General features: G+C 39.4%; 3 protein-coding genes across 4 annotated transcripts; all 3 read left to right on the forward strand.

The window, feature by feature from the left end:
* The first annotated feature begins 6,986 nt into the window (after nucleotides 1–6,986).
* Nucleotides 6,987–9,056, forward strand: mrps17 (mitochondrial ribosomal protein S17). 2 transcript variants are annotated; one of them, XM_082547752.1, is made up of 3 exons: nucleotides 6,987–7,126; nucleotides 7,425–7,567; nucleotides 8,526–9,056. In XM_082547752.1, exons 2-3 carry the CDS (start codon nucleotides 7,445–7,447, stop codon nucleotides 8,841–8,843), a joined length of 441 nt encoding a protein of 146 aa, XP_082403878.1. In that variant the 5' UTR covers nucleotides 6,987–7,126; nucleotides 7,425–7,444; the 3' UTR covers nucleotides 8,844–9,056. The 2 variants fall into 2 exon arrangements, with proteins under 2 accessions (XP_082403878.1, XP_082403879.1); XM_082547753.1 differs by lacking the exon at nucleotides 6,987–7,126 and having other exon boundaries at nucleotides 7,406–7,567.
* Nucleotides 9,057–9,751: 695 nt separating this feature from the next.
* Nucleotides 9,752–21,278, forward strand: LOC309715017 (protein NipSnap homolog 2-like). Its single transcript, XM_082547795.1, has 10 exons — nucleotides 9,752–10,210; nucleotides 11,365–11,492; nucleotides 11,611–11,656; nucleotides 11,778–11,872; nucleotides 13,608–13,678; nucleotides 15,936–16,076; nucleotides 16,216–16,247; nucleotides 16,723–16,817; nucleotides 17,537–17,620; nucleotides 19,939–21,278. The coding sequence occupies exons 1-10, from the start codon at nucleotides 10,119–10,121 to the stop codon at nucleotides 20,001–20,003; spliced, it is 849 nt and encodes a 282-aa protein (XP_082403921.1). The 5' UTR covers nucleotides 9,752–10,118; the 3' UTR covers nucleotides 20,004–21,278.
* A 752-nt stretch (nucleotides 21,279–22,030) lies between these two features.
* Nucleotides 22,031–27,473, forward strand: cct6a (chaperonin containing TCP1, subunit 6A (zeta 1)). The gene is made up of 13 exons (XM_082547794.1): nucleotides 22,031–22,278; nucleotides 22,885–22,948; nucleotides 23,567–23,701; nucleotides 23,815–23,988; nucleotides 24,207–24,310; nucleotides 24,397–24,667; nucleotides 25,059–25,141; nucleotides 25,397–25,493; nucleotides 25,604–25,751; nucleotides 26,395–26,528; nucleotides 26,671–26,773; nucleotides 26,936–27,008; nucleotides 27,084–27,473. The coding sequence occupies exons 1-13, from the start codon at nucleotides 22,142–22,144 to the stop codon at nucleotides 27,154–27,156; spliced, it is 1,596 nt and encodes a 531-aa protein (XP_082403920.1). The 5' UTR covers nucleotides 22,031–22,141; the 3' UTR covers nucleotides 27,157–27,473.
* Nucleotides 27,474–27,488: the final 15 nt, after the last annotated feature.

Consider the following 27,488-nt stretch of genomic DNA (forward strand, 5'->3'; position numbering starts at 1 on the left):
CCACATGACTGTTTATTGTAGAGATGGAAACAAAGAGCAAAATCCCTTCTCATCATTGGATGTTTTTTGTTTTTTGTTACTACTGAATGATTCATGTCTCTCCCCCCGCGGACCCAGAACTTCATGTTGATGTAATAGAATCACGTCTGCCCGGACACAGACAGAGGCCTGTGCACACCAGCATAAACAGAACACAGTCACACGTTCGCTTGCATGCAAATTCTGAAATAAACAGACACTTTCAATTATTATCATTAGCCGTGACAACACATGCTGTTAGAGGCAGGGGAGTGAGAACAACCAGTTTGTACTGCTGTGCATGACAGAAGTTGGGTGTGAAGGAAAAGTGAGCGTGTCATTTGTTGTGACAGTGTCAGCCTGTCACAACACACGACAAAATTCTCACCTCTGACTTAGACGTATCATACATCACCATACACGTGAATCAAGTGGTTGTCACACTTTTTAAGAATCCGTTAATACTAAAATCTTACAACATGGAAACGTTTTACACAAGACAACCTTTTCATTGTAGTATTTCGCTCCTAAAACATTGCTACAATCAGCTCTAATGTATTTAAAAGTTAGAAAAATCATTTCCACAAACAGCAATATCATTTTACCCACAATCCAACAATGTTTTTTCATTTCGGTGCTCAGCAGAATTTAGCAACAGGATCAGCGGATCACAACTTGAAGTATGAAAAGACTGTGGTGCTGTTGGTGTCCAAGTACCATTTTTATTTGATCATTCAGATAAATAATTTCTACAGGTCAGAAATATAAACTCTGCATACTGCATGAAGCCTCAGACTGATGGAGCTGTGTAATCAAATCTGAAGCATCAAACCAGATCTGAAAAACGTGTTGCTGCTCATCAGTATCTTTGTTTTTTTTTCCACTGTTGACAGTTTGTGATCATTCTTTTCTCTTTGTGAAAACAGGATTCGCCTCAAATTCAGACATCAGCACCACATGGTACCATCTAAATCTATCCATTCTCTTCCGCTTATCCAATTCAAGGTTGCAGGGGGGCAGCTACTATAGGGCGAAAGGCAGACAACCATTCCTACTCACACCTATGTGCAATTTAGAATCACCAATTAATTTAACCCCACTAACTGCATGTCTCTGTAATGTGGCAGGAAGCAGGAGTACCTGGAGAGAACATGAAAACTCCAGACCGAAAGACCCCGGCCAGGATATACACTTTTGGCATTTAAGAAAGCTGCACAACTTCTGTTTTGTTTTGGGGGGTTTTTAACATTGAATGTAGTCAGGCGCATGAAGAGGACATGATATTGGTGTTTGAGGTTAAACCAACATTGGGATGGTAAAGCAGACTGCCAGACGCAGACCGTCTCTATCTACTCGTCTCCACTTCAGCTCAGATTTTAGCTGCAAACCTGAAGGGGAACACCTTCATGAACGCTACAGTCAGTCCTGCATGAAAACAAACACATTACCTGCCTTTGTGTGACTCACTGCCGCTTTTGCATTGACCACAAACGTTAGCACCGCTAAGCTTCTTCCTGCGTGACATGCCTCACCCTTCCTCATTGCTGCACCTTAAACTTTTGACCTGAAACAGAGGTGGAATCAACACATTTAGTTAAAACAAAAAGTGAAAAACCATCCATTTATGTGCTACACTGTAGAGACTACCTGTGTTAGCAGACGTCACAATATGCCACAATAAATCACAATTTTATAGAGATAACTAGCAAGCAGTATGTGGTCTGTGAGACCTTTTCTGTTAAAGCATTTGGTATTGTAATTTATAGTCATGTTAGTTTCTGACTGGGTAGCCCTTAGTTCTGTGTATGAAATCCTTCCTTTTGGACCACAATATGCTCAAACCGAATGCCCTGGTATGCTTTAAATGTAAGTGAATGGCAAGAGAAAAATCTCTTTTTAGTTCTTTTAACTCTTCTTGTGTTACTATTTGTCTTTACAAGTGAGTTTCACACCATGAATTCTAACAATGAGGAACTGAAGGTGTGCAAAAGGTGTGCAGAGTTGGTGAGAGATGTAGATGAGGCTCAGGGACAGACTATGGTTTAATGCTTTCCACCTCTTTGGTTATTGCCAGTCAGAAAAGACACATTCATAGGTCACTTCATGCAACATTCCTTGTTGCAAACTCATCTTCTTAACCCTTTATGTCACTCATATCTCTGACCTTAACCTTAATTGTTTAAAATACATCATATATATAATTAAAAAATAAGCATATTTATTTTTTAATTATATATATGATATATATGTGTCAAGATTTTAGTCTTGGTATGTAAGAATTTTTTTTCCTGTGTGTGGAAAATAATTACTGCTAACTTCAGGGCAGCACTCCCCAGTGACATTATGCAAACGAATGCATCGGGTCATTATGTGCAAGTCTAAATGATGCAACAGTTTCCTTCTAGGCCTGGCAGAATAACAATGGCTCCTCATTGTTACAAAATCCAGTTTTATATTTGATTGTTTGTTTGTTTTTTATAACTACATAGTATTGCTCTGATTTCTGTTTTATAACTTTTAACTCAGACCCCTCAGGTGGGTTAAAGCTTCTGTGAACCAGGCTTAAAACAAAGGAGCATTTTTTAACTGATTTAGCGCCAAAGCTTTTTTTATGTAATAAGTGAATGATTCTGTCAGCTTTAAAGCTGTTAAAAAAATTTAAATCGTTTTTTGTTCTAATTTTTTAAAAATGTTATTAATGTTTTAAAGTAATGTTTTTGAGTTCATAACCTGACTATATGACTGTAGCTATAGAAATAAAGCTTCTTCTTCTTCTTTGTCATTACCCAGGCCCTACACTGGGGAAAAATTCTCTTTCAATTTACGATAAAGTCCACATATGTATCCCACCCTGGGCTTAAGGGATGTTTTGAACTTTTTGTAAACTCGAGAAACAATAAAATAGACTCTAATAACAACAGATTCTGATTATTTCTGTAGTACATTCACTCAGCTTTAAAACCACCCGATGTCCAGGTCCTAAGGGCTGATCTTAATTTAGTGATAGGCTCAGTCAAAGTCATGAACAAACACGCTGACTAAATTGTCTAATCTATAGAAAAATGTTATATCTAGAGACTAATAACTTACTCAGGAGGATGCTTACATTATTCCAGCATGATAATCTGGAAATATAAAACATGCTGATTAAGAGGGTCACAGTGTTATCACAGAAAACATACATGTGCAATCACACGGTGGGTTTGCTATCGGGCCTCTGTCTTATATCACACCAGCAGAGCTTTCACATGATTCAGAGCTGATAAAGCAACCATGTCAGCTCTCATGTATGAAAACACTGGCTGCATTTTAACTTAGTTATGTATGTGATTATCTTTAGGTAAATATTTTAATATGGCCATTGATACCGTGTGATTTTCTCTTGTAGCCTCACCATATGATTCTCACCCAAAACTTTAATAGGGGTTTGAACTGTTTTTTTTAATAGGTGCACCAAAACACACTTCATGTTCTTTTGATTGTGGTGACACCTTTAATTTGACCTACATGGGTTTAGCCCCATGCAGACAATGAGTTCAGCAGGGAAAAGCATGCAACCAGTTGGTATTATTTGAATTGTCTCAGTGTTCTTGTATGAAGCTGACTAAAGTTGGCTAATGCTGTCATTCTGGCAGAGGTAAACCAATCCTGCACTGCCTTAAATGGGAAACAGAGACCCAGACCTGTGCTTTACTACAACATGGCTCTGATTAAGACCAGATTGGTCTGCCTGCGGTTGGTTCTGAGCTGCAGCCAATGCTCAGGGACGAAGCTGCTAACAATGTGGTATGAATGCATGAATGTTAACCCCCCACCTCCTCGCTCTTTCAGACGCTATATGTGCTTTACCGGTGATGGAAAAACACTCACATCAGTGTGGCTGGTTAGTGTGTTGGTCATTTTGCAGACCTTTGACAGTCTAGGCCAAGGGGCCACGTACAGCCCACTTGGATCTTATATGGGCTAGACCAGTGAAACTCCTCTTTCTGTCAGCGTACAGAGATGTAATTGCATATTTAATTAATTACATCTTAATATAAGAAAAAGAAGAGTAGTATGTATTTATAATAAATAAATGCAGCTGTAGTAATGGAAAGGCATCTTTTAGCATGACTCTTCAGGCTTCAATTACAAGAAGTAAATGAGTAAATTACAGAAATCTATAACTTAATTACTTTCGAGCTGTATGAATAGCCATCGGGAGGTCTTTATCTGTAAGAAAAGCTGTAAAACCTGTGAATATACAGTTAAATGTCTAAAATTTGTGTCCTCCTTCGCATTTTCCAAAGCAGTCCAGTGGGCCAGATTGGAGTTTTTGCTGTGGTGATTTTGGTCCCTGAGGTCTTATATTTCACACCACTATTTCAGGCTAAAGAAAAGAGAAATGACTATTCATAAGTGATAATATTCCATTATGAAGATTTTTTGTTATTTCAGGATTTCCAGTTGTTTCAATCAACAGGTCTTTCTTCCACTGTGTCTTTCTTTACATTACTGTTATCATTTTATTTATTCATTTCTTGCTATCCTGCACTAAGCTGATCCTTGACTGGCAACAACAACAACAAAAACTATGTGTCTTAAATGTCAAGCTATGATCTGATCACACAAGATGCATTTTAAAACCAAGTGTAAACACACTCGTGAAGATGGGAAATATTTGATGTTTATTACTGTTGATCACCTCCTCCCTTTCTCTTTTCACTCTTCCTCTGCAGCCCTGGTTACTCACTGAATCATCAGCACAGCAACACTACCTAACATCTGTCATGTTGTTGCATTAAAACTATCCATCTATCCATCCTTTTCACGACTTGTTATAAAAGTTTCAATTTAGGGGAGGCTGGAGCCTATAAATATAGAAATATTTATTTTGTCTTTTTTCCCATAATTTCAAAGTATATCCTTTTCAGTAAGAATACACCTCTTCTCTTCTCTTCTGCTGCCATCTTGTGGTTAAAATTAATATTTTATTTACACTGGAAAAGGGAAACCCACTTCTGTTCAGATGCTTATATACATTCATTATTAGTAATTTGGAGATTTTAATTTTTTCTTTGCACTATTATCTAATCCACAGAGTCAGAGTTACATATACAGGATCAACTATATGCACCCCAAGCTAGTCCTCCTTCTTCATTATTTCACTCACTTTGTGGAATTTATCAGTTCCATTGGCAGCAAAACTACCCCAAAGCATGATGCTATCACCACCATGCTTGAGAGCTGCTACAGTGTTCTTTAAAAGCCTCACCTTTAATGCAAACATGCCTCTTGTAATTGTGGCCAAATATATCAATGTTTGTCTCATCTGACCAAAAACATTTTTCCAGCGGACATTTGGCTTGTCCATGTGAGCAGCTGCAAATTTCCGCTGAACTCGTGATGTGGATTTTGGAGCAGGGGCTTCTTTATTGGTCTGCACACTTTCAGTCCATGGTTACTTAAAACTCCCATAACTGTGGACAGTGATGCTGCTGTTCCAACGGATTCCAGTTCATGGCAGGCTTGAGGCTGTGTGGATCCTGAGTTGTTCCAGAACATTCAAATCAATTTCCTCTGGTCTGATGGTGACAATTTGGATCTTCTTCCAGATCTTGGCAAAGTGGTGGCACATCCAACTAAGTTGTACTTAATGTGAAATTATTTGAATTGATGATCTTGGAATCTGCAGCTATTTGGAAAAAGACCCAGGAGACTTTCCCAGATTGTGTAACTCTACAATTCTCCTTATTTCCTATTCACTGGGTCCCTTTGACCTTCCCATTGTTCTGAGTATTGGTCAATCCAATGAACACTGTCAAACAAATCTGTTTTATACTGAACGAGAAGTCAATCATAATCACTAATGAGAAGTTAATAGGAATGGGCTTTGTCAAGTTAAAAGACACTGTAGAATGTAAAGATTTAAGTGAGTATGTGTATTATTTGGGCCTCTATGCATACTTTGAACTCTGTGTGGATTAAAGAAAATCCTAAATATATTCAAACTTGTGCACCAATTTCTTTTTTTTCTTTTAATTGATTAAAGATATATGCTGTGCAATCATTACACTTTGGAAAAAAGAACAGATCAAGGAAATAATTACAAGCCCAGAATTACCATGATCTTCACGCTCATGGTGAGTGGATATAAACTTCTGACCACAACTGCATATCTGTAAACACTTGAATATCACCAAGTTAGACTTGTGGCTCTGCACATAAGAAAAGCAGAAGTGTAGGTAAGAACACATTCAACTGGCTGGCTTGGCTCTAAAATTGTTTAACAATCTTTGATGTTGTTGATGTTCATAGTTTCCAAGTTTTTAACTTCAGCCACTCTTGAGCTGCGTAGATTGCATAAAGAAGTAGGTACTGCCCTTCACTAGTGACGTCATATATAGAATATGTCCAATAAATATTTACATAATTATTGTCCAAAAGACAGTGCAGTGTAGTCATCATTTCAGATTCAAGTAAAGGTTATAAATGAATAAAAATTACAACCAACCGAACAGACAAACAGAAGTCAGATTTTAACTTTGATCAAACAGAAAGGAAAGGTAATATAGGCGGCAGCATCCAGTATTTAGCATGTCACTACAGATTAAGTTGAAAAAAGTGAAAAAAAAAAAAACACTTCAAGTAGTATAAATTTAAAATCGATTTTATTCATTAAAAATTGCAAAAATATATGAAAGTACACACATTCAATCCTAGATGACGTATAATAAAAATAATTACACATAAATAAAGTAATATGAAATTAAAACGGAAAATTGTGACTAATTGTGTAGGACGTAAATACGGAAGCTTGTTTCCGTAGCTGAAAATAACATTTGTTTGTGTTTAGTTTCTGTCTTGACCTTAATAACATTTTACGTTAGTTTTTTTTTTTCATTTCAAGATATTTGGTCAGACGTTTGAGTCGATAAATCGAGGTTTTACTTATTGGTGGCAAAGAATATTCGTTTTCAAGTGTCAGAAACAAGCTTCCATACACGCAAGCATACGCTTGTTGTCGATGTCCCTCGTTACTAGCCGTAGTTTACGTCACGAAACGAGCAGAACTGAACAGCATGGAGGAGCTTGTATGACCTTCTGATGATATTTTCCCGTGGTTATAGTGAGTTAGTTTTGTATTTTCTACTTTCAATGGTATTTTGTATTCTTGCCGAATTACATCAGTTTATTTTTATGACCTTTTCTTTAAAAAAATGAATGTATGTTTAAGTTAATGCTAACATAACAAGGCTAACCGTTTAGCGGCTGTTTTACGTTGACTCACATTGTTAGTACAGTTGTCGGCTCAGAGGTTTTATCCGGTAAAACTGTAACTGAACGTGTCTTTAGATTGATTACATTTCAGTTGAGTCTCATCCGTATATAATGATGTCAGGGTTGATAATATTTTGTTTCTGCAGGTTGAGTAAAGCTTTGCAGGATGTCAGTCCAGCACGCATCAGTCCATGCCAAATGGATCATCGGCAGAGTCATCGGGACCAAGATGCACAAAACGGCCAAAGTGAGAGTTACCAGGCTGGTGCTGGACCCTTACCTGCTCAAGGTGAGCCTTTAGGGGATTAAGCACCTTTTATAAAATAAGAGTACAAGTGCTTTAAAATAGGCCGGTAAAGCTACAGAGTAAATGAAATACAGAAGGAAACTATTACAGGTTGTTGGAGAGAAGAGTAAAAACAAAAATATTTGAATGGCCTTTTTAAAGATTGTGTCCACAGCTAAAGGTCCTGTAGAGAAAAGACTCAGATACCTTTAGGGAGAGAATATACCCTGATGCAGGTGTGTAAACGGACAGTTTTGCACACCAGATGTGTGTGGGAGTGAGCCGGTGCTGTTGATGTTATTTTCATATATAGCGAAGGCTCGTGGATGTCCTAAAAAGGCTTCACATACATGTTCTGGTGACATTATGCAAGTCAGACTCATTGCATACTATCAGAGGAAATGAGTAGATCACTGGCATTACTCCACGACTCTTTGCTTAGACAAATAAACAATGAATTAAAGTAATCCAAATACAATAAAATAAAGGCATCAACTGACTTTCCTGATTGATGATTTAGCAAAAGTTTCAAGAGAGCTTGAAGTTTTCATGACATTAAACACAATTATGTCCGAGGTAGAAACAAGGACTTCTGTTTTTATTTATTGTCAGTAAGAAAACTGTGAGCCTTGCAATTTATTCTGTAGAGGCAAGAGGCACACGTGGTGGTGGTTATTTGTTTATATTGGGCGTTATTATTATGTTATTTTTATGCCTTTATATGGATGGGAGGTCCACTGTCCCATGTTTCAGTGACTTTTCTGCACATTTCTGCTGAAGGTGACTACCTGATAAGCCAAAAAGACCAAATCATCTGCAAAAAGCAGAGACGAGGGCCTCAGGCCACAAAAGTCTTAGCTTTCTGCCACTTGGTTCGAACTAGAAATTCTGGGCATAAACGTTCAAGCATTTATGAATTTATATTTGAATAACTGTGATATTGTCTCTTCTTCTCCTACAGTACTACAACAAAAGGAAGACGTACTTTGCCCATGATGCATTGCAACAGTGCACTGTGGGAGATATCGTCCTCCTCAAGGCTCTGCCTGAGCCCAGAAGCAAACACGTGAAGCATGAACTGTCAGAGATCGTGTATAAAGTTGGCCGGGTGGTTGACCCCCTAACAGGAAAGAGGGTTGCAGGAACTGAATTTGTGGAGCCTCTAACAGACCTTCCACTTCAAGAGGAGAAAACGCTGTCAGAGAAACTGCAGGAGCTCAACATCTCTGCTGCCCCCAGTGGAGCCGATTCCCCACCGGCACAAACTCCCACTTCATGACAGAAAACTGTGATTTCATGCAGTAATATCAGCTTATTTGTCACTCTACAATGCTTGTGTTTCAAGTGTTAATGTGGATTTATGTTTATAAACTAAGAATCTTTGCTGTACATGTATGGGTGAAGAGACTAAATATTACTTCCTTGTTACCTGCTCAGGTAGTGGACACCTTTCAGAGGAATTTGCAAAATAAAACAACTGCGCAAAAAACAATGTCATGGAAGATACTCGTGTCTGTTATCCAGGTTAGGAATATATTATAATCAAAAGGTGAAGGCCTGGGCTGGATCATCTAATCGGCCCATCCATGAGGACCCATCCAAGAGAAAAGGAGAGGAGGGAGGATAAAATAAATGCCATTATGGTATTCACTTAAAACTAAGAAAGTAGATATCAGGTGTGTGAATACAAAAAACGTACATTAGACATGTTATTATCATAGAACATGCATGAAGCTTTGGCTGCTTCATTTTGCATTTAATATAAGGTACTTTGGAGCTTTAAGTGAAGTTGTAATGACGTTTATTGACCCAACAAGGAAAATTATGTTACATCAGCGGGATAAAGAAGAAATAATAGTATAGTTTACAATAAATAATGGTCAAAGTACAATAGGTGCATAGTTAAGACCTTAAACTGAGATAGTGCACAACTTTTATGTATACCATGGTGATTAAAAAAACCCCAGTAAAAATAAAACTGAGGCTAAAGAAGAATAAAAAGTAAAATTGAGATTGTTTAAGAGAATAGTGCAAATTGCATTTATAAATAATATGCACTTTATAATCTGAAAACAACAACATTTGTATGCAGGGGTGTGTAAAGTGATGATCTGGACATGGTGGGGTGATTCCAGTCAGTAGTGGCTCTGTAAGTGGGACTGCTATAATGAATATGCAGTCAGTGAGTCTGGTCTAATTACTGAGGGAGCTGTCCTTACAGTTTATTGTTGCACAAAGGTGCAGTGAATGAAATTGTTAGGGACAAACTGTTCACTTTTAAGTAATGGGAATATGCAGGTTATAAATGCAAGCTCAGCAGGCGGATCGATCAAAGCCCCCAAAACTATGAAAACTTCACATAAATCCAACAACAGCGAACTCTGCGTATTTTGTATTGAGCTGTGTTAATATCTGTGCTTTAAATCAGCTCCACAAGTGATTCCGGTACTGTCGGTTCTAACTCGGGGTCACGCTCCCGTGAGTAACGTCAGCTCCTGCGGGAACGGACTGCGGCTGTAGCCTCCAGCAACCTCCACACGGCTTTCGAGGAAAGATGGCGATCAGAGTCCTTCAAACAGTGGGTAGAGGCCTTAAACAGACGAGAAGCGGGCTTCATGCGAGCAGCCCGGTGAACGTCGCCCTCAGGTTAGACTCTTCTATACACAGTTTATCTGTGCAGGTGCATAAATATTGCTTAAAAGTCATTAAACTTCTGCTCGTGTAGCCCAATGACAACGTGCGGGCTCTGCTAGGCGGTTAAGCTAATGCTAAAGGGAACGTAAGGACGTTCGCTACGTTTACATCTCTGTGCAACGTAGCTAGCATTAGCCATGTAGCTGTAAATCTGCTAACTTTCTGCTAACATTGATTGTTACCCCCACGATTTTTAAAATAAACAGCGAGTCAACTTGTCCTAACAATCGCCAGTGTCTGATTTATAATGTCATGCGTGATTTTATAGACTTGGGTTGAAGAAATTATTAAAAACTTACCGCCGAGTTACTCTGAGTCTTAAACGGAATTCAACTTCAAGGTCAAAATGCATTGAATTGCTGCACAGCTGTGCTTGTTTTGGTCACTGGACGATTCAGTTTCTTCGCTGCAGCAGCTGAGCGGCCTAAAATAAGCTGTTATTTCCCTTTGAAAGGCAGATATTTGTATAAACCTGACTACAGACTGACACTAAAATGTGTCCTTTTTTTGGTGCATTATGAGGAAAACCGGTGGACTGTTTCCTGATAAACAAGCTCAGCCGCTACACGTGGTGACTGTTGGCACTTGTAGATCGAGTACATTAACAGAAAATGCAGGAAGGCTGATTAAAGTCAGTGCAGACTAATCTCAGGGTTTTGTGCTCTGTGTAGACCCCTCAGCCTTCTGAGCTGCTGACCTCTGAAATGCATAGGTTGGCTGGGCTAAAAAAAGATTTGCACCTTTTCTTCAGCCGACATTTACTAGTTTACACCTCGGGCTCTTGCAGTAAAACTGACCTTATTCACATTAGGAAGCCAGGACACTTTTGAAAGTTTCATAACAACAATAGTAAAGGTATTATTGAATATAGCCCGTCCACATCTGTATTTTTGAGACTTGGACTGATAAAGCAGCAGCTAGAGGTTTAACACTAAAAATATATATGTCAGATGTTCACAGAGAAATACAACACAGAATAGAAGGAAACAGGGTTGGATTATTAGGGGAGCTTTGTTGTTGTTGGTACTTAAATGCTGCATTGTGTAGCCAAAGAAATGTTGATTGTATCCAACTTTTAAAAAAAAAATGTTTTAATCCCATCACAGGAGCCTCTCAAATGTTGGTGATGAAAGCTGGTTCAAATCCCTTTTTGTTAGAAAAGTCATCCCCAGAAAAGATGCTCACTCTCACCTGCTTGCCAAAAAAGAAGACAACAACCTGTATAAAATACAGTGTATGTATTGCTGGCAGTGGGACACAGTTAATGATTACCACAACAGTTAATAAACCCATGAAATCTGTTTGATCATGTTGTCTACTCATGCTTTGTTTTTTTTCTTCTTTTGTTGCAGTTCACAATGTCAAACCTGAGTGCCTCGATGCTTACAATGAACTTTGGTATGAGTCTTTGTTGTGTTATCTTAATTCAGATGTCACATTAGAACACTTTTTTTGGAACCAGTATGTCAGATATTTTGCATTTTCACACTTTTTCTTTTCTTTTTGTCTGTGTCTTCAGTGAGGATGTCTTGCCTTCCATTCACACTGACCCTGAATACCCCTGTGAGCTTGTGGGCACCTGGAACACATGGTATGGGGAGCAGGATCAGGCAGGTAAGAACATCCACCCTACCTGAGTTACAACGGACTTTCTTTTGAATGTCAGCGAGGTGAATTATTTGAGCCCATTCAATCTGGTTATTCGTCAAAGCTCAACCTTCTCTTTTAGAAGAGGAAACATGAGATTGAAACCTCGCAGACAACATATTACTACGAGGTAAAAATGAGAACAATGTTCATCATGAATATTATTTATTTAAATAAGCAGTTTATGGATACAGACTTGAGACCTGGATTTTTTTTTTAATCCAGCGTATTTCATGCGATGCTCAGACTCATTTTATAATAAATATTGTTGCTTTTAGCTCTACAAGATGCAAACTACTTGACCTCTTGATTGTGAGTCCTATTGATTAATGAGAATCTGTACGTGTTTAAGCTAAATCAAGTTGTACAGCGGGATAATCTTGCTGCTTTCTGTTTCCCGCTGCAGATGAGTTACATTGAGATGTGGCAGAATTTTTCAAACTATGTCGTTATCTTGGTGTAAAAACAGACATTACTTAAAGGCACTGTGCTTTTTCTCCTCTCTCAGCTTTTCTATTTCAGTTAATTATAGCTGAGACTGAACTGAACTTTTTCCTGGCTGCTCTCCATTTTGTCCAAGTGGTGACATTTGTCGTTCCACAGCTGTGGGCCCTCTCTGGTGTTACAGAGCTGTAATGTTGGCAGTGTCAGGAAAGGTTTTCTAAAAGGTTGCATCAGTACACTTTCAGCATGTGAACACTTAGACAGTATATGGTGCTATGTTTTTAGCTTGTCGCTGTCCCTTTTTGGCTCCGTCTTATTGTCATGGTTGTGTTTTGTATTCTGATTTGCAGTTTGATGCTAAATCTTGAACTAACAGATTAAAGGCATTTAGTTTAATGTGGAAATAAACATTAGAATTGTTTCTTTTAATATTTTCCGAGATACTATATGTATTAAATACACTCAATGGCCACTCTATTAGGTACACCTATTCAGTTGTTCATTAACTCAAATATTTAATCAGCTAATCATATGTCAACAGCTCGGTGCATTTAGGCATGCAAACATGGTCAAGAAATCCTGCTAAAGTTCAAACTGATGATCTGAAAGGGGAAGAAAGGTGTATTAAGTGACTTTGAATATGGCATACCTGTTGGTGCCACACACAACACACAAAATATTGATCTACTGGGATTTTCCCACACACCCATCTCTAAGGTTTACAAAGACTGGTCACCAGATTTCAATCCAGTAGAGCACTTTTGGGATGCGGTGGAAAGAGAGTTTCTCATCATAAATGTGCAGCTGACAAGTCTGCAGCAACTATGTGATGCTGTCACTTCAACATGAACCAAAATCCGTGAGGACTGTTCCCAGCACCTTGATGAATTAAAGCAGTTCTGAAGACAGAAAATGGTCCAACCTGATAATAGCAATGTGTATCTAATGAAGTGGCTGGGGAGTGTATGTTAGAGCCATGTTCATTTTTTCACTTCATGAAATTAAGAGTTTTTCTTTTTTCTGAGATATAATTGTAGTGGTAAGATGACATGATGTCCTTTCACATGCATACACAGAAACTGACTGGAAATTCATGCTGTATAGACTGAATCCCGTCATGCTCCACAATCACGGGTGGTTCATAGGGAGGTCTAACCACAGATGCTATTGTGAAAAACAAAACTCTTACTCCCCCAAAAAAGACAAGATCTATTTAAGAGCTACGTTATCTTTGGCTCTTCTGCTCCTTCTATTCTAGTTCACCTGTGGAGATATCGGGGAGGATACCCGGCTCTCACCGAAGTCATGAACAAACTCAGGCAGAATAAGGTAACGGGTGCTCCGATTAGTTAAGCCTACTGGCCGTTGGTTATCTGTAGGCCAATGTTTCCAGCAGTGCACCCATCTAGCTAGACCCACGTGACATTTTCCTTCCATCTTTATCTTTAATGTTTCCAGTAATCTTTAAAGGTTATTTACACAGTAATGCTTTGAAGAAGGAAAGTGTTAATGAACAGATGAGTCATGCTGCGGGTTTAATCTTCAGAAATGTGTTTTTTTTTCTTAGTTTTTGGAAAGCCCTGCAGATAAAATAAAGTAAGTGGCTTGTAATAATGTGTTCCTCCCACATTGAAGAGCATGAACTGATTGGTCAGATAATTACAAAGAAAACCAACCTGTTTCACATATTTGTGGCTCTGCCACCTGGGTCCCGTTCTTCGTACGTCGCTTACTACATCCAAGACCAAATCATCGCGCTAACTCTGAGCTCGCTAATCCGGTTCTCCGAACACACCTGCTGTTGACGATTAGTACAGCTGGATGAAGTAATGTGAGATCACTGGGTGTCGTAAAAGGGGCTACGCATCGATAGTAGAAACATTGATTGGCAACCCTCTGATTGGTCGGCGAAAATGTCGAAGGAGCGCGCTCGGTATTTTTCGGCAGCAGAGCAAGAACCCTTGATTGAGGGATTTCAGGAGTTTCAGAGTTTAATCAGAACGCAAGGGAACACTGCAAAGGCTGCAAAAGCAAGGAGAGAGGGCTGGCAGAAAGTTGCTGACAAATTAAACTCGTAAGTAATTTAATAATAACAATAATAATGGAGTGGATTTATATAGCGCTTTTCAAGGCACCCAAAGCGCATGACAATACCACTATTCAGTCACTCTCACATTCACAACAGGACCCACTAGAACATGGGAACAAGTAAAAGTGAAATATAAGAATATTCTACAGAATGGTAATATTTATCACTTATATTGCTTTTAGTCTCTTGGAAAGAGACCCTGAAATAATCTGTTTGTTTGTTCATAACAGCAACCAAGAAAAGGGCAGAGGAAAAAAAGACAGGTGGTGGTCCTGCACCCCTTCGTCAACAAGTTGGTTAAGTAAATAATACCCTCACAGGAATATCGATATCTCTCAATGAGCACACTGTCGCGCTGAGCTAAAGGATCCTGTCTATCCCGCAATATACGCTGAATTCTGAGGACTCTCCTTATCAATCTTGCACCTTCCGCAATGGGTTGCTCGCGTATACGGACAGGACATGGCTGCGACAGACTTCCCAAATCCACCTTCGCTTTTATAGCCGTGGTCTCTCATCTTGATTACACGAAGTAATTTACAATTACTACTCTGAAATATGAATTACATCTGTAATAATCACATACATGTAATAGAATGTTAATAGTACATTTCCCTTTTTCAGGAAATGACCTGTATGTATCTGTATGAAATCAATAAAAGGATCAAGTGCTGCATTATCTTTAGTTACATTGATAATATTTATTTATGGTGAAACAGTGGTGGAATATCGCTGTTGCTTTCGTATAAATGAAGCGGACATACCTGCGTGGCCGCGATCTAATCCTGTTTACATAAAGTAAACCTGCTCCCGAGCAGGTTTACGCTTATGGCTCTGTTGCTATGACAGCAAGTCCCGGATGAGCTTCGGGGAACCGAACGATCCAAGATCACGCGAAATCGTCAACAATCAAATCCAGCTAACTTACTTAGCGAGGTACGAAGAACGGGCCCCTGGTGACAGAATACAGCTACCACATGTAAACAAGAGGCTACAAAACCGTGCATAGGCTTTGTGCACTGGTCCTGCACATCTGTGACGCTCCGTTTATTGCTTTATCAACTGTCCTTTGGCAAACCTCATGATTTTAATTTGCACAATTCCACAAACTTTAATCAGTAAATACATACTACTGTTAATCTGCCCAGATAATTTACTCATCTATCTCTGCATACATTAAGTAGCACATGGCAAATTAGAAGTGTATACACTATATTTATAACCATAAATGCCATATATATTCTCCGCATATCACTACTCCTCTATTATACCTTCTCAGAAAAGGTGATTTATATATGTATATATATTTTTATGAGTCCAGGTAAAAAGATATTTTCTTTCACTTAAATTCTCTGAATGCACACTAGCTGACTTTCATTGTCTAGATTCTGATCAGACTTCACAGTCGAACAACATGAATACAAATATATTTGGCAGTTATTTTAGCTGAGTCAGATTTTCTGAGCGCTGTGCTTCTTTCATTTGTCTTTGCTGTAGAAGTTTATGGAGTACAGGAATGAGAGGGGGAAGATGCTGCTGTCTCGTAGGAACCAGCTGCTGCTGGAGTTCAGTTTCTGGAACGAACCCGTCCCTCGTCCAGGACCCAACATCTATGAGCTCCGATCGTATCAACTCAGGGTAACTCTTTTTTTTTTTTTTTTATGAACCACAGAATTAGTCGTCCTCCCTCTGTAAGTCTGGGTTTTTGGGGGGAGCGTTTTTGTTTTGTATTTTGCGGTACATGTAGTGAACATGATCTTTACCTTCTTTTTCTCAGCCAGGCACAATGATTGAATGGGGAAATTACTGGTAAGGCACAACTTTCCTTTTTCATGTAATATCTGAGCCACCAAATTTGATCATTTATGGGGGATAACTTTGCGAGCTTTAGTTCCCTTTGTACTAGTCTTGTAGCTACAATCTAAAAAGTTCCTCACTGCTAGTTTGTTGGTTTCACATTTTGTTGCAGGTGAAAATGAGTCTGCAGTACTTTCTGACTACAAAATGTATGCATGACTCCTGAGCATGACCGCATATAATAATCCATTAACTGCCTGGGCTTCATTTAATATATGTCAATATATTCATCTGTTGAATTGAAATTGATTTTTGTTAATTTTATAAAACCAAATATGCAGGGATGATTATAACAAGGCTGATGGTTTAAAACTGAAATTTGATGTACTGACTTGAAATGAGGGGAGTACTGGTGGATGTTGTGGTGTTTTAATTACTGCCACTCTATTTAGAAGCTGTTTTGTGTAATGTCTTTGGTGCTGTGCAGGGCTCGGGCTATTGAGATTCGCCAGCAGAACCAAGAGGCGGTGGGAGGCTTTTTCTCACAGATTGGAAGTCTGTACACAGTTCACCACTTATGGGGTAAGATGAGTTTCCAGGATCATTCAAGAAAAATGCTGCAAATATTGTCCAGGTCACCTACAAATGCAAATGTATGTACATGTTTTTGGTACATGCCTTTTAGATGTAAAACAGCGGTCCCCACACCGGGCCACAGACCAGTATTTACGCGTTACCATAGTGACCAGAGAGCATTAAGGGGCAGAGAGGAGGATGTTACTCTTAATGTTGTTGGTACATTTCAGGAGGACGCTGCTAATAAAGTTACACAATTACACAGTGAATTCGGGTTTATTATTATATTTACAAATTACCACAGTTTTTGTCTTGGTCGTATTATTTTAATTATTTTGTATTTATCCGCGACACCTTAAAGGCCAGTCTGCGAAAATATTGTCTGACATTACACCGGTCCGTTGCGCAACAAAGGTTGGGGACTGCTGATGTAAAAAAGTCCAGGACCAGGAGAGGGGACGAATCCCTTGGAGGGTGCATCCGGCATCAAATGTGTACTGCTGAAAGAAGCTCCCATTTTGCTTGTAGCATTAAACAGTTTACTTGGTGTTGCTCTTCTTTCTTTCCACGTGACGGTGTGCACCTTTAGGTTCTGGAAGTGAACTTAATGCAAAAGCTGTCAAGTATTTAAATTTTCCTGAGCACGACTGTTTGACGTTATGATTCGTCTTTGGTTTAAAAAGCTACAGCTTTTACTCAGTGAGTTTGAACGTGTTTCTTTTCAGCTTACAAGGACCTGCAGTCCAGAGAAAATACCAGAAACGCAGCCTGGCAGCGTGACGGCTGGGACGAGGTTGTTTATTACACAGGTTGGTTTCAGTCTGATACTTTTATACTTAAGCAAGTTTTAGTTACTGTAAGTGCTGAGTCTTGTTGTTCTGTTGTGGGCATAAGACATTAAAATTAACCTATTTTATATCTATTATCCATATTTGTGTCATGTTAACGTTAAATGAAAATATTAATTTCAAACATTTAAGCTCGGATGAACCCAAGCTGCCAACAACTTATTATAAATTGTCGATCAAGAATAGATTAAAACAATGAAGACTAATTACTAATACTGTCAACATATTCTCTTCTCAGGGCTTCAAATACTGGAAGTATTGACTTTTTTACACACCTTGGTAATAATGAATTTTGAGAACTAAATGCCGTGTTTTAAAAAGATACAATAGGTGCAAACCTACAGAAAAGAAATTGACCTTTTACAAAGTGTCTTTTTTATAATCGCTTTACTGGGAGAAAAAGCATCATGAGAGCAAGGAAAACAGTGAAGTAGAACACAGGACACAGGAAAAGAGACTCAGATTGCACTAAAGTGCTTGCAGTGTGTCAGTAGATGCTGTTGACTTGGCTTCGCAGCGTTGAAACTGCTATAATCTAAAGGTGAATTGCAAAATGCACATCTTTGATACTTCATCCTGTTGTGTCATTGCTGTGGTTGCTGCAGATCATATAAACAAAGACAACTTTGTGGTAAATGAGTTTTTCATTTAGCTGCTTTCTGCTCACATCATCTCTTCCTGCTGAAGAGATGATCAGTGTGGCATCTACTAATGTTTTATGTGAATTAATGTTATCCCTAAATGCTGGCGAAACTGCAAACTGAATTATGTTAAACCTCATTAATGCCAGTGAATTTCGTAAGCTGCATGAGGTGTAGAAGCATCGTATAATCTTTCTTTAGTGTTTAGAAAATGTAACCTCTTAGCCGGCAATGAAGTCTCCCTGTTAGGAAGCTTCCCAATGAAAAAGACTATTCAGCTACAGCCAAAGTCTACTTGAGGAGGCGGGAACAATAGTGTCAGTGAGTTACTTTTGTTCATTCACTGGACATTTTAGCCACTAAAACTTGTCATGGCTGTAAAAGTTCTTGGGAAAATTAATTGCCCACTTCTGCTCTAAAGTGTGTTGGTTGTACATAGAGCTTTGCAGACTTTCACCAGTGAGCTGTGTTACAAATATAGCATCTTTATTTATAACACACTTTACATCCAACAATGTTGGCCAAAGTGCTACAAATATAAAATAAAGAGAAAACAGTTTAAATTACATCTAAAATTTCTTAAAATTAAAAATAATATAATTAATAAGAAAACATATTAAGAGACATCAACAAGTCCTTCTGTGCTGAAAGCCAAGGTAAATAAATGTTTTAAGACGTGATTTAAAAACGGATAAGGAAGGTGCCTGTCTAACATGTAAAGGCAACTCATTCCACAATTTTGGTGCTGCCACAGCAAACGCCTGATCCCCTCTGAGCTTACCATTAGTCCTAGGCACACTCAGCAGGAGCTGGTCTGCCAGGAAGGTATGTATGGATGAAGAAGCTCAGAGAGGTACAGAGGGGCAGCATTGGACAAACATTTAAAAACAAATAAAAGTAGCTTAAAATATGTGGAATAATAATAATAATAATAATAATAATAATAATAATAATGGATTTGATTTATATAGCGCTTTTCAAGGCACCCAAAGCGCTTTACAATACCACTATTCATTCACTCTCGCATTCACACACTGGTGGAGGCAAGCTACAGTTGTAGCCACAGCTGCCCTGGGGCAGACTGAGAGAAGCGAGGCTGCCATATCGCGCCATCGGCCCCTCTGGCCAACACCAGGTGCTCTGAGTTATTCTTGTTTGTGCTTTAGTCCATGCTTTTAGCTTTTAGCTCGTGCTGCAGAGAAGACTGTTCAAGCCTGATTTTCATCACCTTTGGGCTTCATTCCTTCCTTTTCTTTGGAGAACTGCACACAAGCATGTCTGTAGATTACATACTCATAATTCTTCACTTGTTCATACCTACACAAATGGAAACAAACGTGGCACAATAAATTCTACTTCAGCGTCTCTCTGATGCCTGAATCTATGAAGGATTGATTTAGCAATAGGGAATCATTATGTTCAATGGGATTACAAAGACACTCAGCAGTGTTGGTGTAAGGACAACGTACAACAACTCAGGCTTTAATAAAATGAGCTTTTATTGGGATGTTAACATTGAAACTAAACTGAGAACTCTAGCTATAAATTCATGAAACATTAGCAAATTTAAATGAGATAAAGTTGTGTTCCCTGTTGGAAATCTGTTGTTAAGACTGTTGTTTGTTCTTTACCTCACAGTCCCTCTTATTCAGCACATGGAGTCTAGAATAATGATTCCCATGAAGAATTCACCCTTGAAGTAACTACTAACACCTGAGGAGAATTCTCAGCCGCCACTGCAACTATTACACTGATCTGTCAAGAGTGTAACCAACCGTCAAAGTGTGCACTGCCAGGGAAATCTGCTCAACATCAACACAATCTTGTTTCCTTTCATTTGGTTTCTTTTCTCCCCTTTTTCTGTTTGGATGATGAGGTCAAAATGATTGTCACCAAAACTGTACCTGTTACAGCAGCTACTATGTTACTGACCTATTAATGTGGTGTGCTTATGATTTGGGGGCGCACTCCTCTTCACCTTCTGTCATTTAAAGGGTGTTTGAAATGTCTTGTCTGTCTTCATTTTCTTTTCCTTTCTTTGTTGTTTGTGTGCTGGTCACAGGGCCTTTTTAATGTACAAGAAAATTTAATATGATTTCTGAGTCCTGAAACAAAATAATGATTACCAGTGTCTTACAGCAGAAAATAAGAGCTCACAGTAGCTCACTGTCAAAATTACATGGCTTAAAATACATACTGAGTGGTCAGTTTCACAGAGATAAACCTGCAGTTTAAAGTTCAGTGTTATAAAATGAGCACTAAAGCTGAGAGTTACAGGTTTTGGTCTGTTTCAGAGCCACAGTCTCACTCAAAGTTCATCGTGTGTCCACTCCTCTTTTGTTACACAGCTTTGATACAGCCAACTTGGTGTTTACTCCTTTCAGAATCATTTGACTGGATGAACCAATTCCTGTCAACAATACTGCATACACACAAGTTGCCAGCTCATTGTTTTTGTTTTGTTTGTTTTTTTTGTCTTACCAGAATCATGAATACTGAATTTGAATTATTTGCCCTGTTTTTTTTTTTTTTTTTTAAACTGACCACAACTCCTGATTGTTCAAATTGTAACATATGACACACGTGGCTCTTCCACACAGAAGACATGTTTTTGAATCCAGCGGAACTAATCTGTATTTACAGCATAGCCTGCTGTATGCTTACTGACAAGTTTGGCCTTTCCCTATATCAAGTAGATGATGTCTGGGTGATTGTATGCTCTGACTAAGATCAATGTTTTCTTTCGTTTCTTTCTTTCTTTTTAAATGGGCAGATTGTAGATATACATAGTGGGATTATTGGCCAAACCATAGTTACAGACCCTCCTGAATCTGAATGTGCAGGGTCTTCTATTACCTAGCGGGTGTTGATAACCCTGTGAACAGGAGAGGAGTAGTATCTTGTGTGATAAATTGTAAAATGCAGTGCTTTAATAAGATTAGTTGTACATATTTAATTAAACTTCTGATAAAAATTAAGAGCGCTCTTTGTCATAGGTTTGAAATGATAGAACGTGAGTTGATTTTTGACTGTCAGACCACAATTTTCTGTTTTCTTCAGCATTAAAAAAAAAAAATCAAATATGCATATTAATTTTGCATGCTGAAGAAAGTGTGATGCTACTATATTAAATGGTAAGGCTTAATAATAATAGTAATCGTTTAAAATAACTAAATATCGAAATTTGATTTTATGTCGGCTCTGTGAGGTGTTCCAGTGGTAAAAGTGAGGCAAAATTCAGACCACAAACTGAATTTTGTGGTCTGTCTGTGTGTGTGTGTGTGTGTGTGTGTGTTGTATTTCCAGACATTGGTGTCTAGGGTGTGACTTGTGCTGCCTTCATGGTGTGATGGAAATCTTAAAGGTTAATGCTCGGCACTAATGCTGCAAAGTAAGGAGAGGATGGATTCTGTCGGAAATTTTAAATATATATTTTAAATATGTTTCACGCAAAAAGTTATAACTTTTCAGGACATTGTTCACAGTTTCACTGTGATTTGATTACCGATATTGCCAGTCGGAAAACAAATGATCTGACTTTGTTGCCTTGAAGGTGTTCTAACGTTTCTTTTGGAGAAGCCGAGTCAACCTGACACGATATTCCCATGGGTTCGAAAAATGTAATGACTTTTCTGCACTGATATAAATCATGGTGTGGACCAGTTGTAATAGCTGTAAATGCGGAATGTCCCAGCGTCGGCGTGTCCCCTAAATGCAGCACGAGAACACGTGTTGGAGCCTTCTGGAAAGCGACTCCCCTTTCGAGAGCTTCCGAACCCGAGTAGCGTGGACTCCCTACCGGCGATACTTTTTACTTGTACTTCGCTGGTTGTGCTGCGCTATGACTGCCGTAAAAGCTCTAAACCCCAAAGCAGAGGTGGCCAGAGCCCAGGCCGCCCTGGCTGTTAACATTAGTGCCGCCCGGGGGCTGCAGGATGTGCTGAGAAGCAACCTGGGACCGAAGGGGACCATGAAAATGTGAGTGCCGCCGGAGCTCTTTGTGCAGCACGCGTGATATGCTAACTCGCTAACGTTAGCAGCAATTCACCGGTTTAGCATTGCAGCCGATAGCGGTATGTCGCCACCAAAGTCTTTGTGCCTGAAAAGTAGAACCCATCCACTCTTTATTACAGAGTACCTGTCCAAAACACACTTAAAATAAATTGAGGCCTGCCATCGCTAAACGGTTAGCGGATTTTCCCGGCACTCGTTACCCTGCCCAGTCATCGTCATGATCCGCTCTGACAGCCATAAAGCTAACATTAGCATGCTAGCTTCAGTCGGTTAGCAGATCATGCCAGTTTACGTTAAAGTCGTAGTACTAAGTATAACGTGTCCACAAGTTTAGCCTTAACGTTAACTAAAGATACTGATGAGCGACTGAATAACTCAGTTACAGGTAGAGATTTGTTTGGGGATTTGTAGATGATGTGAGGAAATGGATAAATAAAAGCTAACAGCCATAATCTGCGAGTTCTTCAGCAGGCAAACAATAATAGGGTGAAAGTTTGCATTATCATAATATAAGCCGCTAGTAGGTAGGTTAACAAATATTAACCCTCTTCTGTCTCTGTGGATCTGCAGGCTGGTGTCTGGTGCAGGAGACATAAAGTTGACCAAAGATGGCAACGTCCTGCTACACGAGATGGTAAGGGACACGATGAGCTGTAAAATGAGGATCTTCTGTCAGTGATGTCATATTAGTACTGTATTGCCTATTTCACAGAGTGACCACACCCTAAATGTTTGTATATGTCTCTTAAGCCTTTGTTCTCACAAACAATGAGTTTAACAGCAGCATGTTATCTGACTGAGCTTTAAATATCTGGATAGATGTGCTTTAGGGTTTGAACTTGATGGCACTTTTTCCACATTTGTCACAGTGCACATTAATAATTTGACAATAATTCGTTAACCATTACAACGTACCTAAATTCTAAAAAATATATTGAACGCAGAAGTCTTTACCAGCTGACCGGGCCACACAACCTGCTATCCTCCTAATGCCATCCCAAGTACAGATTAATGGGAGGGTATCCGGTGTAAAATCTGTGCCTATTCAACTTGTAGATCTGTCTGTCCCTTTGGGAAACAAGGGAGCACCTGGAAATACCTTTTTTAGCACTTCAAAGCAAACTTAGTACCTTGTAATGCAACTGAGGATTCATAATAATTAATAATGGATCAGTAGGTTTAGCACTGCTGCCATGAATTACCCATGAATGAGGATTTTCATAAAATTTTTCCCAACCTGTTTCCCTTTCAGCAAATTCAGCACCCTACAGCATCGCTGATTGCCAAGGTTGCCACTGCACAGGATGACATCACAGGAGATGGTACCACCTCCAACGTCCTCATCATTGGTGAACTGCTGAAGCAGGCTGACCTTTACATTTCAGAGGTACAAGATAGTTCACAGTGTGTGTTTGTATTTGGCATGTCAGTCTCTCTAGTGAATGAATTGTTGAGGTATCTTTTTTTTAACCACAACTCCATTTTAATGGTTTGTTGCAGGGTCTTCATCCAAGAATCATTGCCGAGGGCTTTGAGGCAGCAAAAGAGAAATCTTTGGCTGTTCTTGAGGAAGTAAAGGTGACTCGGGAAATGGATAGAGAGACCCTCATTAACGTCGCACGCACCTCCCTCAGAACCAAGGTCCACGCAGAGCTGGCAGACCTGCTCACTGAGGTGAGACATGAGGGAATCGAGCACAAAGCAGATGTTAGATGTTTTTACCTTATAGCCAATTAGTTAGTTTACTTTGACATTTCAAAGTTGCCACAGACCTAAGGGCTTACTTATTCTTGAACCTTTATGGCAGTCTGTAGCTTGTTGTGAGTGCACTTCTCTATTCTCTAATCTTAGCTGTCGCTCATTTAGCTTGTGATCACCTTGTCTGTTTGCAGGCTGTAGTAGATGCTGTGCTCGCCATCGCTAAACCCAATGAACCCACTGACTTGTATATGGTGGAAATCATGGAGATGAAGCACAAGACCGACTGTGATACACAGTAAGTGTAAATACAGAGGTGGAGAGGGGAATAAGACAAGACTGTGCTTAACTGTGAATTCTAAATGCTGATCTGTTATTTCTTAGGCTGATCAGAGGTCTGGTGTTGGACCACGGCGCCCGGCACCCAGACATGAAGAAGAGGGTGGAGGATGCTTACATACTGACGTGCAACGTCTCTTTGGAGTACGAGAAGACCGAGGTCAACTCTGGCTTCTTCTACAAGAGCGCTGATGAGAGGGAGAAGCTCGTGGCTGCAGAAAGGAAGTTCATCGAGGACCGCGTGCAGAAGATTATCGCCTTGAAAAACAAAGTGTGTCCCAATGGGGACAAGGGCTTTGTCGTCATTAACCAGAAGGTATGCTAGAAAATGCGGATGTTAACATAGTTCAAAGGCTAAAGTTTAAAAAAAAAGAATCGTCAAACTCAGTTCAGTCTGGCTTGTACTACTAAAGATACAGGCTCGTAATTTGACTTTGTGTTTTCATATGAACACTAAGCCTTTTGAGACTGGCCCAGCCAATCTGGCTGCATGCACAGCGAACACCCAAGGATGCTATCATGGCTCCCCCTGGTTTTTGTGTCTGTGCTACAGTAACTCTGATCTGTACCTCTGCATTAGGAGAGTCTCTTCCTCCCCTACATGTATTCAGCGGATCAGGATAATCTTTACATCGCTTAGATTTACCGAACTATTTAGTGTAAACTGCAGTCTCAAGCATGTCTTCTTATTTTGTGTGTGTGTTTAGGGTATTGACCCATTCTCCCTGGACGCCCTAGCCAAAGAGGGCATTGTTGGGTTGCGGAGGGCAAAGAGGAGGAACATGGAGAGGTGAGAAAAATATTTTTCAGTGTTATAAATGTTGGTGGTGTTTTATAGTTGAGATGAGCAAAACATTACATTACTTAGATAAAAGTTCATAGAAGATTTTTGAATTGTTTGATTTAACATGCTGAGATGAGCTCATGCTTTATGTTTTGAAATTGGCACAGACACACCCGTACAGGTGCTTTACACTACCAGCCGGTGTCAGTCAGTCATATATTAAGAAGCTGAATTACACTCAGTGTGTCGTTCCTGTGACAGGCTCACCCTCGCTTGCGGTGGCATCGCCATGAACTCAGTTGATGACCTCACACCTGAATGCTTGGGACATGCTGGCCTGGTTTATGAACACACACTGGTGAGACTTTTTTTTGGGGGGGGTCTATTTTTTACCTTTCAGTCCACAAAACTGTGAAATTTAAACTTTTTAAAATTAAAATGATATTAATGCTGCAACCTTGCTTGCAGGGAGAGGAGAAGTACACGTTCATCGAGAAGTGTGGAAACCCTCGCTCAGTTACCCTGCTGGTGAAGGGACCCAACAAACACACCCTCACACAGATCAAAGATGCCGTAAGGGACGGTCTGCGGGCAGTAAAGAACGCTATTGAAGATGGTAAGAGCTGAACATTTCCTCTATGCTTATTTTACTTTTTAAAATCCTTTTACTAAAAAATTATTAACATAAACTTTTGTTGATGATGAATTTCTGCAGTTTTGTTCTATCTGAATTAATCCTACTGGATGCTCTGCTTGACCATTAGTATGGCTTATAAAATGCTACCTTTTTAAACAGATTAACACTTTTTTTTTAATGTCTGTGTGCAGACAAATCAGTGTTTTTAGAATTCTTTAAGCAGAAATTCATTCATGAAACAACACTCTGAAGTCCTTTAAGGCTTTTTCCAAATATTGTGTGGACAAACTGTAGATCAAAATATCCATTTTCTCTTTATGTTGATAACAAGCTGAAATTGAAGGTGGTTAATTTGTCCTTAAGGAAAACAGAACAGGTCTCATTTGCACAGCGAACACCCAGGGATGCTAGTGTGGCTCTCCCTGGTCTCAGTGTCTGTGCTACAATGACTCTGATCTTATCCTCTGCATTAGGAGAGTTTAGTCTCTCCTACATGTATTCAGCTGATCAGAACAAACTCCACTAATTGTTTTAAATATTAGAGCTGTTCCCTCCCCGAGTGGGTTAATTTATATGACACATTTGTTTGCTTTCCTAAATATCTTTATTTTTCTGTCTTCAGGTAGTGTAGTCTCCGGTGCAGGTGCCTTTGAAGTTGCTGTGGCAGACGCTCTGGTAAAACACAAGCCCAATGTGAAAGGCAGAGCCCAGCTGGGAGTCCAGGCATTTGCAGATGCTCTCCTAGTCATCCCTAAGGTAAAGAATAATTCATTTTCTGTCATTTTTATTAACCGAAACCTGGTTTGTTTCTTGCTGCACCATTATTTGTCACCTTCTTATAGTCCATCCTGTATCAAAATTTACTGATGTTTTTAAAATGCCATCTTTCTGTTCTTAGGTTCTGGCCCAGAACTCTGGCTACGACCCACAGGAGACCCTGCTGAAGCTGCAGACAGAGTACAAAGAGTCTGGCCAGCTAGTTGGAGTAGACCTCAGCACAGGTGAGAACCACAGCAGCGATCAGTCAATCCTGAAGTGATTGCATTTTAAAGTTTAGAGTAAAACTCTATAATTGTTGTATTTTTAGCTATGTGAAGTTATTAAACAGTAACAATTTGGCAGAATTTAAACCTTTTTTTTTATTCTAACCTTTTGCTTTGCAGGAGAACCAATGGTGGCAGGAGAAGCAGGCGTATGGGATAATTACAGTGTCAAGAAACAGCTTCTTCACTCATGGTGAGACGAAGGAATGTTTTAAATTACCCCGATGTATCGCCCACATGGGTCACTAACACGGGTCTCTGTTCACAGCACGGTGATCGCAAGCAACATCTTGTTGGTGGATGAGATCATGCGAGCTGGAATGTCTTCTCTCAAAGGTTAAAGTCACCTAAAGAAGCTGCAGCTGTTATACTCACAGGGATAGTTGTTTACCTAAAGGTTCAGTCAACGTGTTCCCGCTGTAGGCACTCTGAAGCACCCCCAGTCTGATGGACAGCCCGCTGTAAACATCCACGGCATCCATCGCAGCGCCTGTCAGACATCATTGTCATGCTAGTCATGAGGTTCTTTTTGTTTTCCATGGATTTGTCATCGCCTCCCTCTAAAATGATTGGTTTATTTATGAGATTTTGTTAAAAGCACTGACCTCTGCCTCAGTTTTGTTTCTACCCATTAAAGGTTTTCCTGGCTCCGTAAAAATGTGGTTCTTTGTCG

This window comes from Aulonocara stuartgranti, assembly GCF_965226115.1.
Source record: "Aulonocara stuartgranti genome assembly, chromosome: 10".
Taxonomy (NCBI): Eukaryota; Metazoa; Chordata; class Actinopteri; order Cichliformes; family Cichlidae; genus Aulonocara; species Aulonocara stuartgranti.